Source organism: Coenobita brevimanus, chromosome 59 (genome assembly GCF_032717465.1).
Source record: "Coenobita brevimanus isolate Jiangsu-jjx chromosome 59, ASM3271746v2, whole genome shotgun sequence".
Taxonomy (NCBI): Eukaryota; Metazoa; Arthropoda; class Malacostraca; order Decapoda; family Coenobitidae; genus Coenobita; species Coenobita brevimanus.
Window position 1 is genome coordinate 29,830,329 of NC_137012.1, and position 14,020 is coordinate 29,844,348.

The following is a 14,020-nucleotide window of genomic DNA, read 5'->3' on the forward strand; positions in this document are numbered from 1 at the left end:
GGGAGAAATACTGTATTCCAAACATATGCAACAACGAGCTATTACCTGTGAAAAAAGATTTCCTGCCAAATATTTCTCCATACTGAATGTCACTGTTCACTATGGCTGTACCGGTAATCACACAAACCTGTCATTTCATTACTTGCTACTTGATGGTCAGAATTTCCTAAGGTGACATCTTTGCAAGATCTCGATTTACAATGCCATGTAGGTAACTATGTTAACTACCTAAATCTTAATTCAAAATCTGCTTCCAAGAGATTAGGTGTGCTAAGCCGACTCCATACCTTCTTTACCCCTGCACAGTTGTTGACTTTATATACAGGTTTTATTCGCCCGTGTAGAGTACAACTCTCATGTGTGGGGAAGCTCCCCACAGACAGCTCCTCTCAGTAGGGTGGAGTCAAAGGCTTTTCGTCTCATTAACTCTCCTCCTCTTACTGGCTCCCTTCAACCTCTGTCTCTTCGGCGCACTGTTGCACCTTTATCTCTATCTATACTTCAATGGTCACTTCTCCTTTGAACTGTCTGCTTGCATCTCCACCTTAACAGTGGGTGCGTAGCACCCATCTTGCAACAAACTCTCATCCCTTTTCTGTCAAACTCTCTAATGCAAGAGTCTTGTTAATCCCAGTCCTTCATTTATGCAACAGGTCAGCTCTGGAACTGTCTCCCCCTGGCTGTATTTCCTACTTCGTACGATCTCCAAATTTTCAAATGCAGTGTTTCCAGGCATCTTGAAATGTACAGATCTTGAATTTGGCTCTCTTTTGTACTGTCTTTTTCTTGGAAGGAATGGTTTGCGGACTACTAGCCTTTGGTTCCTTAAAAAAAAAAAAAAAAAAAAAAAAAAAAAAAAAAAAAAAATATTTAAGCTTACATCCTCAGCTAAGGTCCCCTGGTATCTTCCTTAACCCCCTTTTTTTAATGGATGGTACATCAACAAAAGTATGTCAGTATTACCAAGATTCAGATATCACAAAAGATAAAATTAACCCTACCACAATACTAAGAGGAGGAGGAGTGACCAAATATAAAAATGCCTGGGCCAGTAATAAAACAAAAGTTATTTTTACGGTTTATTTTTAACATTACTAAAAAATAATAATGCTTTCATTAATTTATAAACTGTGAAAAATAAAATAAAATGAACAATGAATTTATTCATCATCGTCATCGTCCTCTTCCTCATCATCATCCTCTTCCTCCTCGTCATCCTCATCCTCATCATCATCATCATCATTGTCATTTGCTGCAGTGGCACCCTGCTGCTCTTCATCATCATCCTCCTCCTCCTCATCATCATCATCTTCTTCCTCATTTTCATCCTCCTCCTCTTCCTCTTCTCCCTCTCCGCTCTCTTCCTCTTCTTCCTCTCCGTTCTTTTCCTCTTCCTCCTCCTTGGCTGCCTGCTGAGGTGTACAAAATATTAAATAAATACAATAAATATACAGTATATATTTATGCCACCATCTGAAGGTAGCTATCGTACAGTCGTTAAATTCTACAGACTAGGAGCTACACTTACTATCTACACTTGTCAGTTACTTCTCAACACTTGCTGGAAACTACTGGGATTAGGGAAATGTCAGATGTTTACTGAAACCAGCACCATTGTGAGGGTTTTAGTTTGGATTTTACTAATTACTCGGGGTAGATGGGGGTGCTCACCATATACTCAACTCAATGTGGTGCTGCTTTGAATGTCTGCCCTTTCCTCTCTTCCTTCCTTCCTCTTCTGTCTTTCTTTCCTTCATTCTTTCCTCATCTTTCTGCCTACGGGTGACTTTACACTCCCTCTCTTGTCTTTACCTTCTGCCTATGGGTGACTCTACACTGACTGACAAGCCAAATGATTTACTGTACACAAGGAAACCATTTACTTTGCTGGGTGGTAAGCATATAACCATATATTGGTGCCTGGTGGTTTAGTGGGTATTAATGTGCTCCAATCAGATTGAGCCTAAGTATGTTTATAGCCTATCCAAGGGATGGTTGGGGTTTACTGCTCACATAATGCCACTCAGGGATGAGTGAGGCTGGTCACTCTCATCTTAAATGTCAGGACCAACTTGCTTAGTCCAAGCTCCTACACTTCTCATGGGACACCACAGGATTAGAGGACTTGTAGCTGAATGTTTTCCGCTGAAGTGATAATTAGGTGGCTAGTTACAAAAATACATTAAACATTCTAACCCTATTTCATCCCCCCAACCCATTCTTCCTGCAGCAGTACTTATCTCAATAATCTTGCCTCTCAACTATAATATATAAACATTTAGCAATTCATATTGTATGTATAAAATACTAAGTTGCACAGTACAATAATGCAATGAATCTAACCTCAAAATAAATTTCAATTAACACAATCACCCCAGAAAGCAGGGAAACATTGAACTTTTGACCAATATTACCTTACTGCACACATACAAGAATATCAAACTTACTGCCTTCTTCTTCTTCTTCTGTTGGGACTCTGTGTTTGCAGTGCCACCAAGCTTCTGTTTCTTCGCTGGTGTCTGATGCTGTCCATCATCTTCTGCTTCCCTCTTCTCACTACAAAGAAAAAGACAAATCAGCATCAGTCCAACTCAGCAACAAACCTTAAATATGGTCATTATTTGGGGAGGAGGGAGGGGGGGCACTCATAACTGACAAAGTGGAAATATAATTTTCATTCAATCATTCATCATCCAATCCTATATCACCCCTGAGGAACATAACAGCCTGGAGCTTGGCAAGCTGGTCCTCACATTTAAGATGAGAGTAACCAGCCTCACTCATCCGAGTGGCATTACGTGAGGCACCAGAATTTGGTTATATGGTTACCACCCAGTGTAGAAGATGGTTTGCTGGTGTGTAGGAAACCATTTGGCTTGTCACTCAGTGTACAGTCACCCACAGACTGAAGGAAGGGGAAAGAATGAAGGAAGGAAAGACAGAAGAGGGAATGTAAAGTCACCTGTAGCAATACATCATGCAAAAGGGGTTTCAGCCTTACATTAGCTTTCTGTTGGGGGGTGGGGGCTCGCAACAGGGACAAAGTTGAAAAATATATCATACAAAAGGGGTTTCAGCCTTAGTCTTCTGTTCACTATAACTTTTATTAATATAGAAAACAAGTCTTCTGTTCACTATAACTTCTAATAATATAGAAAACAAGTCCTCTGTTCACTATAACTTCTATTAATATAAAAAACAATCCTTACATCTGGCTATGTACTGTAATATACAGTTTCTCCATTCCCAAACTTCATAAAAGCCTCTTGTATTCGGCTAATAAGGGTCATAACCCCTCCTGTTTAGTCTCTCCTTATATTGAAAACAGACTGTAGCAAGAAGAAAAGTAAATTGACATCCTCAGTATTACAGTTAATTATCATCCACGCCTATCCCAGCTCAAGTTTCATCTGTTCTTTCTATCATTCAATCTTTTACAGTCCCAGAGTACTGGCACCTGAGGTGAAGCCAGTCAGTCCAAACATTTAAGGCAAGTGTGAACTCTGGGTTCCTATTTATAAGACTCAAGTCAATATTCAAACAGGTGTTCATAATATTTTTACAAGTCAATTTGATTTTCATACTCACCATACCTTATAATCTAGCTTGAACAGTGCTTGGCAGCTGCAAACTGGAGAAGACACATACATCAAAGCAATAAATACAGCCCAGTGCAGTACTAAGTGAGCAATAAACCCTAACTCATCAAAAGTTAGAGTTCAAATACACACTTACCTTCTTTTCCATGCTGGTTTGATATTCGGTTGCTCACCATTGAAATTCATCGTTCTCAATTTTGCCTTTGCTGCCTCGGCTTCCTGCTCACTCTCAAAGGTAATTGTCATAAACCTGCATGAGATGAGTTAATTAATTTCCAGAAACTGATCATCATCATCCAGACCTACTTTCCCACCCTAGGGTAGGGTGAGGAATGGCAATGTACTGACAGCCAAAGTTTGCCCAATTCAATAGGCCAAGCTTCCATTCATTCATCATTCAAACCCTTGACCCTGGCTCCATCAGACAGGCCAAAAAAATATTTTTACCACATTCTGCAGCTTCACATACACCCATCTGATAGAGCCAATCTAAACACTGCCACATTAAAAGGGGTGCCAAATCCCTGGTTATGCATTTCTCTGAACAAAATTCATCCATCCAGCTCAGTCTCTTTTCAGTCCCTCAGCCTCACCAACTTCCATACCTCATTTTCTCACACACTCGGCCATCACATCCCCCCACCTTCTTCTTGGCCTACCTCGCCTCCTCCGTCCTTCAAATTAGCTCAGATATACCATTTTCACCACTTTATTGTCATCTATTCTCTCCACATGACCAAACCATCTCAGTACACTCCCTCTGATTCTGGTGTCCACAGACTTCTTCACTCCGCATCTTTCACATTATTCGGTATCCTATCCACCCTCTGTACTCCACATACAGTACATTCCCCAGCAGTCCCATCTCCACTGCTCTTACTCTTGACTCTTCATTTTCATGCCACACAATAGTCTCACATCTATATGTTAAAGGCCACATTAACACTCCAATAAGTAAACCTCGTGCAGCTGCAAACACTCAAGCCTCTGTTTCTTATCAAGACCTCCATAGCACCAGCTGTTTTCCTTCCTTGTGTCACTCTACTTTCCATCTCTTTTGCACATTTTCCTCTCTTTTCTATCACTATACCCAGGCATTTGAACTCTCTCACCAATTCCAGTCTCTCTCCTTTCACTGTAACATCACACTGGGAGTCACCTTAACACTTTATTCGTCTACACTTATTGTCATGGCACGACACTCACTGAACATCCACAAAACTCTGCACTAGTCTACCAAGCTCTTGTCCAGTATTTGCAAGTAGCACTGCATCATCAGCATATAACAAATTTGATATATTCCATCCACATCATTCATTACCAATGCCATCCCTCTCTCCATTGCTCATGTTTTTACTTCTCTCATCACCCCATCCATAAATACAGTATATTGAACAATCATGGGGATATCACATAGCCACGTCGCAAGCCCACACTGATCATGAACCATTCACTTAGATGCCCATTTACCTGTAGACATGCCTCATTACCATCATAAAAACTCTTGATGGCACCTAGTAGCTTACCATGTACACCATACATGCACAAAACCTTCCACAACCCTTCTCTGTCTACTTTGTCGTATGCTTTTTCCAGATCCACAAATGCCATAAACACCTTACAGTCCTTCTCACAAGCCTTTTCCACTGTCTGTCCCACTGCAAATATTTGATCCACACATCCTCTGCCACTCCTAAAGCCACCTGACCCCATTCATCATTCACGACGACTTCTGATATCTCTCTTACTTTATAATTCTTCCATATACCTTCCCTACAAGACTACATAAACTTCTGCCACTATAATTCTCGCACTCACTTCGCTCACCTTTATTTCTGTACAGGGGTACAATCAATGCCTTTTTCCACTCTACTGGCACAGAAACTGTTGAATACTGTATATAAAAATCTTAAAACCTATTCACCTGTTGGAGACTGAACTAGGCAAGGCTGTCATTAAAACTAGGGAGTTCTAATGCCTTAACATTGTGCTTCAGCTTTAGAAACTGTGTACAAAATACATATCTGGGAAATATTAGCTGACACATTATATCCCTGACATGGGAATCAAGGATGAGATGACTGATGAACAAAGGGTCTACATACTCCTGGTGACATTGTATCACCTCTGGCTTACTATTTTATATATTAATCCTTAACATTCTCTTATGTATACTGAATGCCGTATGACTGAAGCCTTCACAATGTTATATGGTTTCACTTAATGAATTCCCAATCTGAGGGTGGCTATGATACAACTGGTTTCCTTTAAACACAGTTAAGGCCTATACCAAAACCATCTAGTTACACACTTCAAAAACAACTAAAAAAATATATTGGCTGACAACAGAACAAAACAAACACATGAACAGTCATACTTACCTGCTGAAAGTATGCTTTCCAGTGGACGTGGCTGCCCGTATTTTATCAGCCATATCTCCATCAATATCGGTATGGAATGCAACGTGCAATCCGCATGGGTCCACTTCACGACCTCGAATCTGCAACAAGAGCAAGTATATGAAACTGGGAACAAAAATAACCTTAAAAAGTTTGATGTGGCACGAGCAAGGGCTGTTTTAGGAGGTACAGGAGGCTTCGCCAGTGCACCTTCCTCAGCAATGTGTTATGCATATGACAGCATTTTTAATGGTGAAACACAAGTTACCAATGTGCAACATAAAGTACGTCTCAGGAAATGATGGTATCTACAAAGCCATGCAGAATATGATGAAGTACTTTAACCTAAAATGAGGTTAAAAATTAAAACATAATGAATACACAAAAATGCAAGTCCTGTTACCTTAGCCTTGAAGACGATGGATTTGTACTTTACTGTGGAATCTATACCAAAAAGCATGGATTGCAACCCTTCCTCCCCATCATACCCTGAGGATCACCACTAGCCCAGTGTGATGAAATAAGCAAACTGGCGGTCATTTACCAAATTGGTACTTTTAACTAGAAAATTTTTATTGTATACCAAATAGGTTCATACACACTTAATTCCCTGAATTAGTCAGAAAACTGTGATTAATATCTATCTATATACCTAGGCTGCTTCCCACCCCAAAAGGGGGGTGGCCGAGGCAGGACGACACTCTCAATTTACTCATCCACACACACACAATTACTCTTATCTTTGCCCCATGGGGGAAAAGGGACAGATCCTCACTGCACAAGGGTCAACTGTGCAGTGCAATCAGTAACATCCACAGCAGGGCCCAACTGCAATGCTGGTTTACCCCTGCCACTCATAATGAACCCATCCCCTTACCAACACCTGACCTGATCAGCTGATCACACCAAATGCGAGAGAATATCCCCTCGGGGCCGTGTCACCATTCATTCATTCACAATTTCTCTCCAGTCATCCCTATCACGCACAGCCCCTCTTCCTTGCTCAATAAATATCCCTCTCACATCTAACCCATTCATATACCAACGACAGGCTGGGCTGTTACGTGTTTGTCAACCTCTGACATCTGTATGACGCCTTTGCCCATCATCCAATGTAATCTCTAGAGAAATATTTAAGGAATCATCATTTTTGTTGGATGATGGGCAAAAGTGGGCGGAGCTAAGCCTGCCGCAGCTGGTGCGTGCATGCTCACTTGTTTTGCTCAGCTCAGTGTGGTGTGAGGTTCCTCATAGGTGGGATGTACAGTCACGCGTACTAATTTCTGCTCAGGGGTTACCCCTTCCTTCCCCCATCTGCCCTGGACAGAGGGAAGGGGGGAATCGCGAACAAGTCTACCCCGCCTTCTGCCCCCAACTCCCCCACCCTCCACCTCCAGCTGCCAGTTACTGATTAGACGCAAATTTTCTCATGTCCTGTAAACATGACTAAACTGTCGTCACACACGCTTTCAACGGCCAAGATTTGGGCTATATTTTTAGAATAAATTATTACCATATTGAACTGCATTCTCAAATTGAAAATATTCACCATCATTGTAATCCAGTGTCATCCGCTGCACAATTCTGGGTTCCAGTGCTTACCTTTTCACTTCCCCCAGCTGCCTCTCTCTCTCTCTCTGAATTTACTTTTCCCACTCACTCTTTCTTTTTAAATTTATGTAACTTTCTCTTTGCTTCTCTCCCCCTTCTCTCTCGTTCTTTGTCTTAAGTCTTCCCCGCCTCTCACCCCTCCCCTCCCCCCACCTTAGGCCTGATCAGCAGTCAGTTATACCGTCACCACTCCTTCGTATATCGTGTGCAGGCAACATTTATCACACACACTTAGGTCAGATGTATGGAAAGCTAATTTTTTTTTTTTTATATATATAATTGTATTTCTCATTATGTGCCAAGTTCAAATAGAGAACACCAGATCAATATTCGTAATTTTTATTAGAGAGACCGTTCCACTTCACATAGCTGGGTAGCTGGGCTTATAAACTGCACACACACACACACACGACTTAAATTTTGCACTGACAGCGTGGCGACTACAAATATAGTCATTCTAACAACTGGATCTGCTGGCTCCAAACCTTCCCTGTCCCAGTCAAACTCCTCATTCAATAACTGGTTATTGAATGAGGAGTTTGACTGGGACAGGGAAGGTTTGGAGCCAGCAGATCCAGTTGTCAGAATGACTATATTTGTAGTCGCCACGCTGTCAGTGCAAAATTTAGGTCGTGTGTGTGTGTATGCAGTTTATAAGCCCAGCTACGTGAAGTGGAACGGTCACTCTAATAAAAATTACGAATATTGGTCTGGTGTTCTCTATTTGAACTTGGCATATAACGAGAAATACAATAATATATATATAAAAAAAATTAGCTTTCCATACATCTGACCTAAGTGTGTGTGATAAATGTTGCCTGCACACGATATATGAAGGAGTGGTGACGGTATAACTGACTGCTGATCAGGCCTAAGGTGGGGGGAGGGGAGGGGTGAGAGGCGGGGAAGACTTAAGACAAAGAACGAGAGAGAAGGGGGAGAGAAGCAAAGAGAAAGTTATATAAATTTAAAAAGAAAGAGTGAGTGGGAAAAGTAAATTGAGAGAGAGAGAGAGAGAGAGAGAGAGACAGCTGGGGGAAGTGAAAAGGTAAGCACTGGAACCCAGAATTGTGCAGCGGATGACACTGGATTACAATGATGGTGAATATTTTCAATTTGAGAATGCAGTTCAATACGGTAATAATTTATTCTAAAAATATAGTCCAAATCTTGACCACTGAAAGCGTGTGCAACGACAGTTTGGTCATGTTTACAGGACATGAGAAAATTTGCATCTAATCAGTAACTGGCAGTTGGAGGTGGAGGGTGGGGGAGTTGGGGGCAGATGGCGGGGTAGACTTGTTCGCGATTCCCCCCTTCCCTCTGTCCAGGGTAGAGGGGGGAAGGAAGGGGTAACCCGAGCAGAAATTAGTAAGCGTGAGTGTACAACTCTTGACCTTCCGCTGAACACTTATGCTCCTTTTCCTCGCGTACATATGCAGCGTCATTATTTAAGAAAATACAACAAATAATGCATTATTGGAAAGGAAATTATTCTATGTATTGAAGCAAAAAATATTATTACATCTTGAATAGCTTTTTTTTTTGGGCAAATATTTTTAAAAAAGTGTAAAACTTTAGCATGCAAGCTAACTTCTACTCACTTTTTTTGCATTTTATTTTGTGTACTGAATGTTGTCTTTTTGAACAATGTAGGACAAAGCAAAACTCTTCTTCTTCAAAGTGAGACCAAAGTAGCCTTTCTATGATGAATAGTAACTTTCCTATGAGCATTAGAAGCAAAATATCTCTATGCGACTGTTCTGAAAGCTCTCGAGTGCGAGTTACACACACAGCCAGAATTTACGCTCACTCCTTAACGGGATAGGGCTAATGCTCTCTCCATGCTGTCCGTCCATCCTATTCGTGGTCTTCCTCTCAGCCTTCCACCTCTCACAGCCCACCCAGAAATTTTTTTTTCACCACTCTTCATCCATTCTCTTACATATGCCCAAACCATCACAAGACTGCTCAACTCGATCAAGCATCTCCCGCATAACTCCAGTTCTCCTTTCCACTTCATCATTTCTCACTCAATCCAATGTGCCACTCCACACAAACTCCAGACACCTCACCTCCACTACATTCAAACTTCCTCTCTGCCACACCCATACTCCATGTTTCAGTCCCATATAATGTAGTTGGTACTACACCCTCATACAGGCTTCCCATTACATCCATTGAAGAGAACGACATCTAAACATTTAATTCCTCCAAAAACCTTAATATCTATCTATCAGTTGCCAGATGCCACAATCCCGTAAGGGGTGGCCATTTGACTATGAGTTATTTGTTTTACGGGGAGGGGCACTAACCCTCCACCAACCCACTTGTTGACACGCAGGGAGCACGTATGGTTTGGTTATATGGTTACCACCCAGCATTGTAAATGGTTTCATGGCTTATAGGACACCATTTAGCTTGTCACTCAATGTAAAGACACCTGTAAAGGAAAGAAAAGCGATAAGTGACAGGAAAGATGGGAGAAATGGGAAGAGAGGAGGGCAGGCACAGAAAAAGAATGATAAAGGCTAAGGAAGAAGTGAGCAGCACTACATCAAGTGAGTGGTTGATGGTTGCCACCACCTACCACTAACCTTAATATAACTATTAATAAAAAATCTGGTTTCTGAGCTAATGTGTGCTAAAATCAGCAGATATTTCCCCTTCAGATAATCAACACGCCATGTCAAACTTATCTGGCATAAATATTGATTTAATGTAGAAATAAATATAACTGCATTGTAAATCAATCAATATACAAAACTGAAGTCAGTCAAGGGGACTCGTTGAGTGTGAGGCAAAAAGCTTCCACTAACTTTAGCATTTTTTTTTTTGCTCTGAATCCAAATTTTTAAAAATCAACAGTTAAGTGAAACACAAAATTTTTAACAGATTTCAGATAACTGGGTGTGTATGAACCCAAATAATGATCATCATTCATCACTATCATCCGGACCTCCTTTCCCACCCTAGGGCAGGGTAAGGAGTAGCACTGTCCAGACAGCCTAAGTCTGCCCAGTTCAGTGGGCCATGCTTCTATTCATTCACCATTCAAGCCCATGGAATCCTGGCTCCATCAGATAGGCCAACAAAAATTTCACAACATTCTGTAGCTTCCCATATACCTATCTGATAGATGATAAAACTATATTTTCCAATTAAAAGTGCCAATTTGGTACTCTGTCACACCCCACTAACCCTATGAAGCCATCTCTGAAAAGTATACTTAAGAGCTGCAATTTGGAACCTTACAACAGTGCCCAGGGGTCACACCCACACAAAATCAAAGACAACCTATGGTACTACAATAAAAACAGGTAACAACCAAAATACTGTACCGCATCTTGCATAAATCCTCCACGTCCACGTCCCCTGAAGCCGCCACGGGACCCTCCACGGAAGTTTCCACCTTCTCCACCTCCCCAACCTCCACCTCTACCCCCTCTGAAACCTCCTCGTCTGCCACCCCTCTCGCCACCAAAGCCTCCTCGTCCGCCACCCCTCTCACCGCCATGGCCTCCTCGTCCGCCACCCCTCTCACCACCAAAGCCTCCTCGTCCGCCACCCCTCTCACCACCAAAGCCTCCTCGTCCGCCACCCCGACTTCCCCTGAAACCACCACGGAAGCCTCCCCTTTCTCCTTTATTGGGGGATACATCTTGTCCTTTATTGCCACCACCTTGTCCTTTATTGGGGGTTACATCTTGTCCTTTACTGCCACCACCTTGTCCTTTGTGACCACCTCCCTGGCCCTTGTCACCACCCTTGCCCTTCTTGTTTGCACCCTTGTTCTTGGACTTGTCACCCTTGGGGGTGCTAAAGTTGTTATCGACGGCTGTGTCGCCCTTCTGGCCTGGTGACTGAAAAGTAAAATAATAATTACCTGAAATGAAACTGCCTCTGGGTTAAATTAAGACAGGTTAGACGTTAACTTTAATATTCCAACAAATGTAATATAACCCATCCTAACAACCTTCTCCATAGTGACAAGGTTGGCCCACATATATGGTACCAAAACCATTTGATTACTGTACCATTTGACTATTGTAATGAAGTTATAACACAGTAAAGTACTGCGATGGTAGTCAAAACAGTTTAAAAACCGTTGGTGCGATCCGGACTAATGTCTGATATATTGGAGAAAGGCCAGGTTAGCTGGGGGAAGTCCGGATGCTGCTTTTATCGGAATTTCGCATTTTCCGGAATGGCTTGGGCCCCAATTAGTCCACTATAGTAAGGTCCTACTGCATTGTGATAGATTTTTTTTTTTATCTTATTTTTCATATTGGTTATCAATGATTTCAAAAATCACAAAATGTATTTTCCTGTGCGTGTTTACCTACCTAACAAATGAGATATGAATCCATTTGTTATTTTTAATTGATATTATAATTTAATGTATTTTATTACTATAAATTAATAAAACACCACTTATAAGGCATTCAATCTTTTCATTAGTAATTGCAGAGATATGCTGAAGTGGCAGTATAAATATATTTTTCATGTTAATAACACTACCGTACATGTATTTTTGTATTGGGGTGTTATAACACCCCACCGGACTAACCACGTTTGAACACCCCACAGGACTAACGAAGGGTTAAATGACATTTGTCACAAATTATTTTTGTTTTACTCTTGAAGATAACCTAATTAACCTAGCCATCAGGAGTAAAATAAAAATAATTTGCAACGAAAATGCCATAGAAGAAAAGTGTCTTAGAATTTTCTAAAATACTGAAAAAATGATAAAAAAACTCGTAATTCTGTTAGGGGTTGAAACAATAATAGAACCCACAATTCTTACCAGCCAATGCAAGACAGGTTTATTTTGATGAGTGATTCTATGAACCGGGGCTTAAGTCTATCTATCTATCTATAGCCCGACGCCCTAATCCCACAAAGGGTGGCCGCAGACAAAACGCCTCCAAGTCACTCTGTCACCCACCATTTGACTCCCCTCCCCCCAACTCACCCCCCCCCTCCCTCATATACCTCTCAACTACATCCCTCCACCTCATCCTCGGTCTACCCCTCCCTCTCCCTCACCTACATACACCCTCTTAGTCAGTCTTTCATTCTCCATCCTCTCCACATGTCCAAACCACCTCAGTGTATTTCTCCTAATCTTTTCAACCACATCCACATCTAGTTATGACTCTTCATTATAACCTTGCTACTAACAATCATTACCGGTATATTTAGCACCCGGGATATCTCTGGCAGCACGTTGCAAAACTTCCACTAATCCTACCAGCTTATGACTAAGTAAACGTAAATCTTGATATGCACTTTTTAAACTTTGTATGAAATCTGCCTTCTAAGTTTACCTTTGTCAAAAGCATTACTTATCCACACACACAAAAACTATGATCTTACTATTTCCTCGCATAACACAATGATATCCTACACCTCTACCCAGGCTACTTCTTCCCACACAACAGTATGCCTTTGGGGTGGGGGGAAAAAAAAATAATCATCTGCTAGGCTCTCTATGTTTAGTTGTGCAGTATGTAACAAAGGTTGTTCTCTTCAGCTGTATATGATACGCCTGTTTACTAGAATGTACATGCCTGACTTGGCCAAGGAGATATTGTTATGTTTACCATTGGGATTCCAGAAATAAGCACCAATTCTGATTTTTTCTCTGGCGCCTAAGCCTTCACTCTGCCAACTAGACCATTTTTAAGCTAAATAGAACAGTAGTGGCGAAAATTTGTTAACCTGGGGCGCTTCAACCACGAGGCATCACAACTAAACTCATGTCAGCAGCACTAATAAAATAACCGAAGAATAACCTTTCTCACGTCGCAAAAACGGCTAATTAATGAAATATTAGATTAATAAACATAGGAAAAGTGATTATATAACATCATGCAGGAACTCTTGGTTGTATGCTTTAGGATATCTCATACGCATATTCAGCTTATCGCACAAGTGATTTCACGTTAACACCAACATTCCTAACTCAAAATATTAATTCAGTACCCGGAAAGAGAAGTAGCACCGGCACAAAGTTTTCTAACATAAGTAAATACTTTAAAACACATTGAAAATTCCTAATGCGCTCAAGAGGATGCTGCGCCTTGCCGCCATTTCAAAGTCCACACGCTGTGCCTAAGTTTTATCCACAAAATAACCACTTATTCAAAAGGAACTCTCCTTACCTTCATTGTTAATGTGTGGTTTAAGTATTTCTAACTCTTCTGCGACCCTCCTTTCCTGGATTCCCTTCGGTCCAACGAGGAGAACTCGGAAAAAGTGAAGAGGGCCTTGATACACCACCAATAACGCTGCCTGGGTCCGGAGTGAAAGAACGCATGGGGTGCCGAGCATCACGTGACCCACAGCGTCGTCTGTCGTTGCTGAGAATCATCTTGACCTTGTGACAAAATTTTTATCTTCCAT

The 14,020-nt window shown here is 41.4% G+C and overlaps 1 protein-coding gene across 2 annotated transcripts; it reads right to left on the reverse strand.

Annotated features, from left to right (window-relative positions):
• Nucleotides 1–1,067: 1,067 nt before the first annotated feature.
• LOC145402890 (uncharacterized) lies at nt 1,068–13,921 on the reverse strand. 2 transcript variants are annotated; one of them, XM_080274798.1, is made up of 6 exons: nt 13,780–13,921; nt 10,951–11,472; nt 5,981–6,099; nt 3,736–3,849; nt 2,448–2,556; nt 1,068–1,409 (listed from the first exon to the last, which is right to left on the reverse strand). In XM_080274798.1, exons 1-6 carry the CDS (start codon nt 13,783–13,785, stop codon nt 1,161–1,163), a joined length of 1,119 nt encoding a protein of 372 aa, XP_080130924.1. In that variant the 5' UTR covers nt 13,786–13,921; the 3' UTR covers nt 1,068–1,160. The 2 variants fall into 2 exon arrangements, with proteins under 2 accessions (XP_080130924.1, XP_080130923.1); XM_080274797.1 differs by having other exon boundaries at nt 1,068–1,412.
• Nucleotides 13,922–14,020: the final 99 nt, after the last annotated feature.

Coding starts and splice junctions, on each gene's coding strand:
- LOC145402890 (XM_080274797.1), bottom strand. Junction 3,850..5,980: donor GGAAAGCATACTTTCAGCAG/GTAAGTATGACT, acceptor CATCTCATGCAG/GTTTATGACAATTACCTTTG. Junction 2,557..3,735: donor AAACCAGCATGGAAAAGAAG/GTAAGTGTGTAT, acceptor TTTTCTTTGTAG/TGAGAAGAGGGAAGCAGAAG.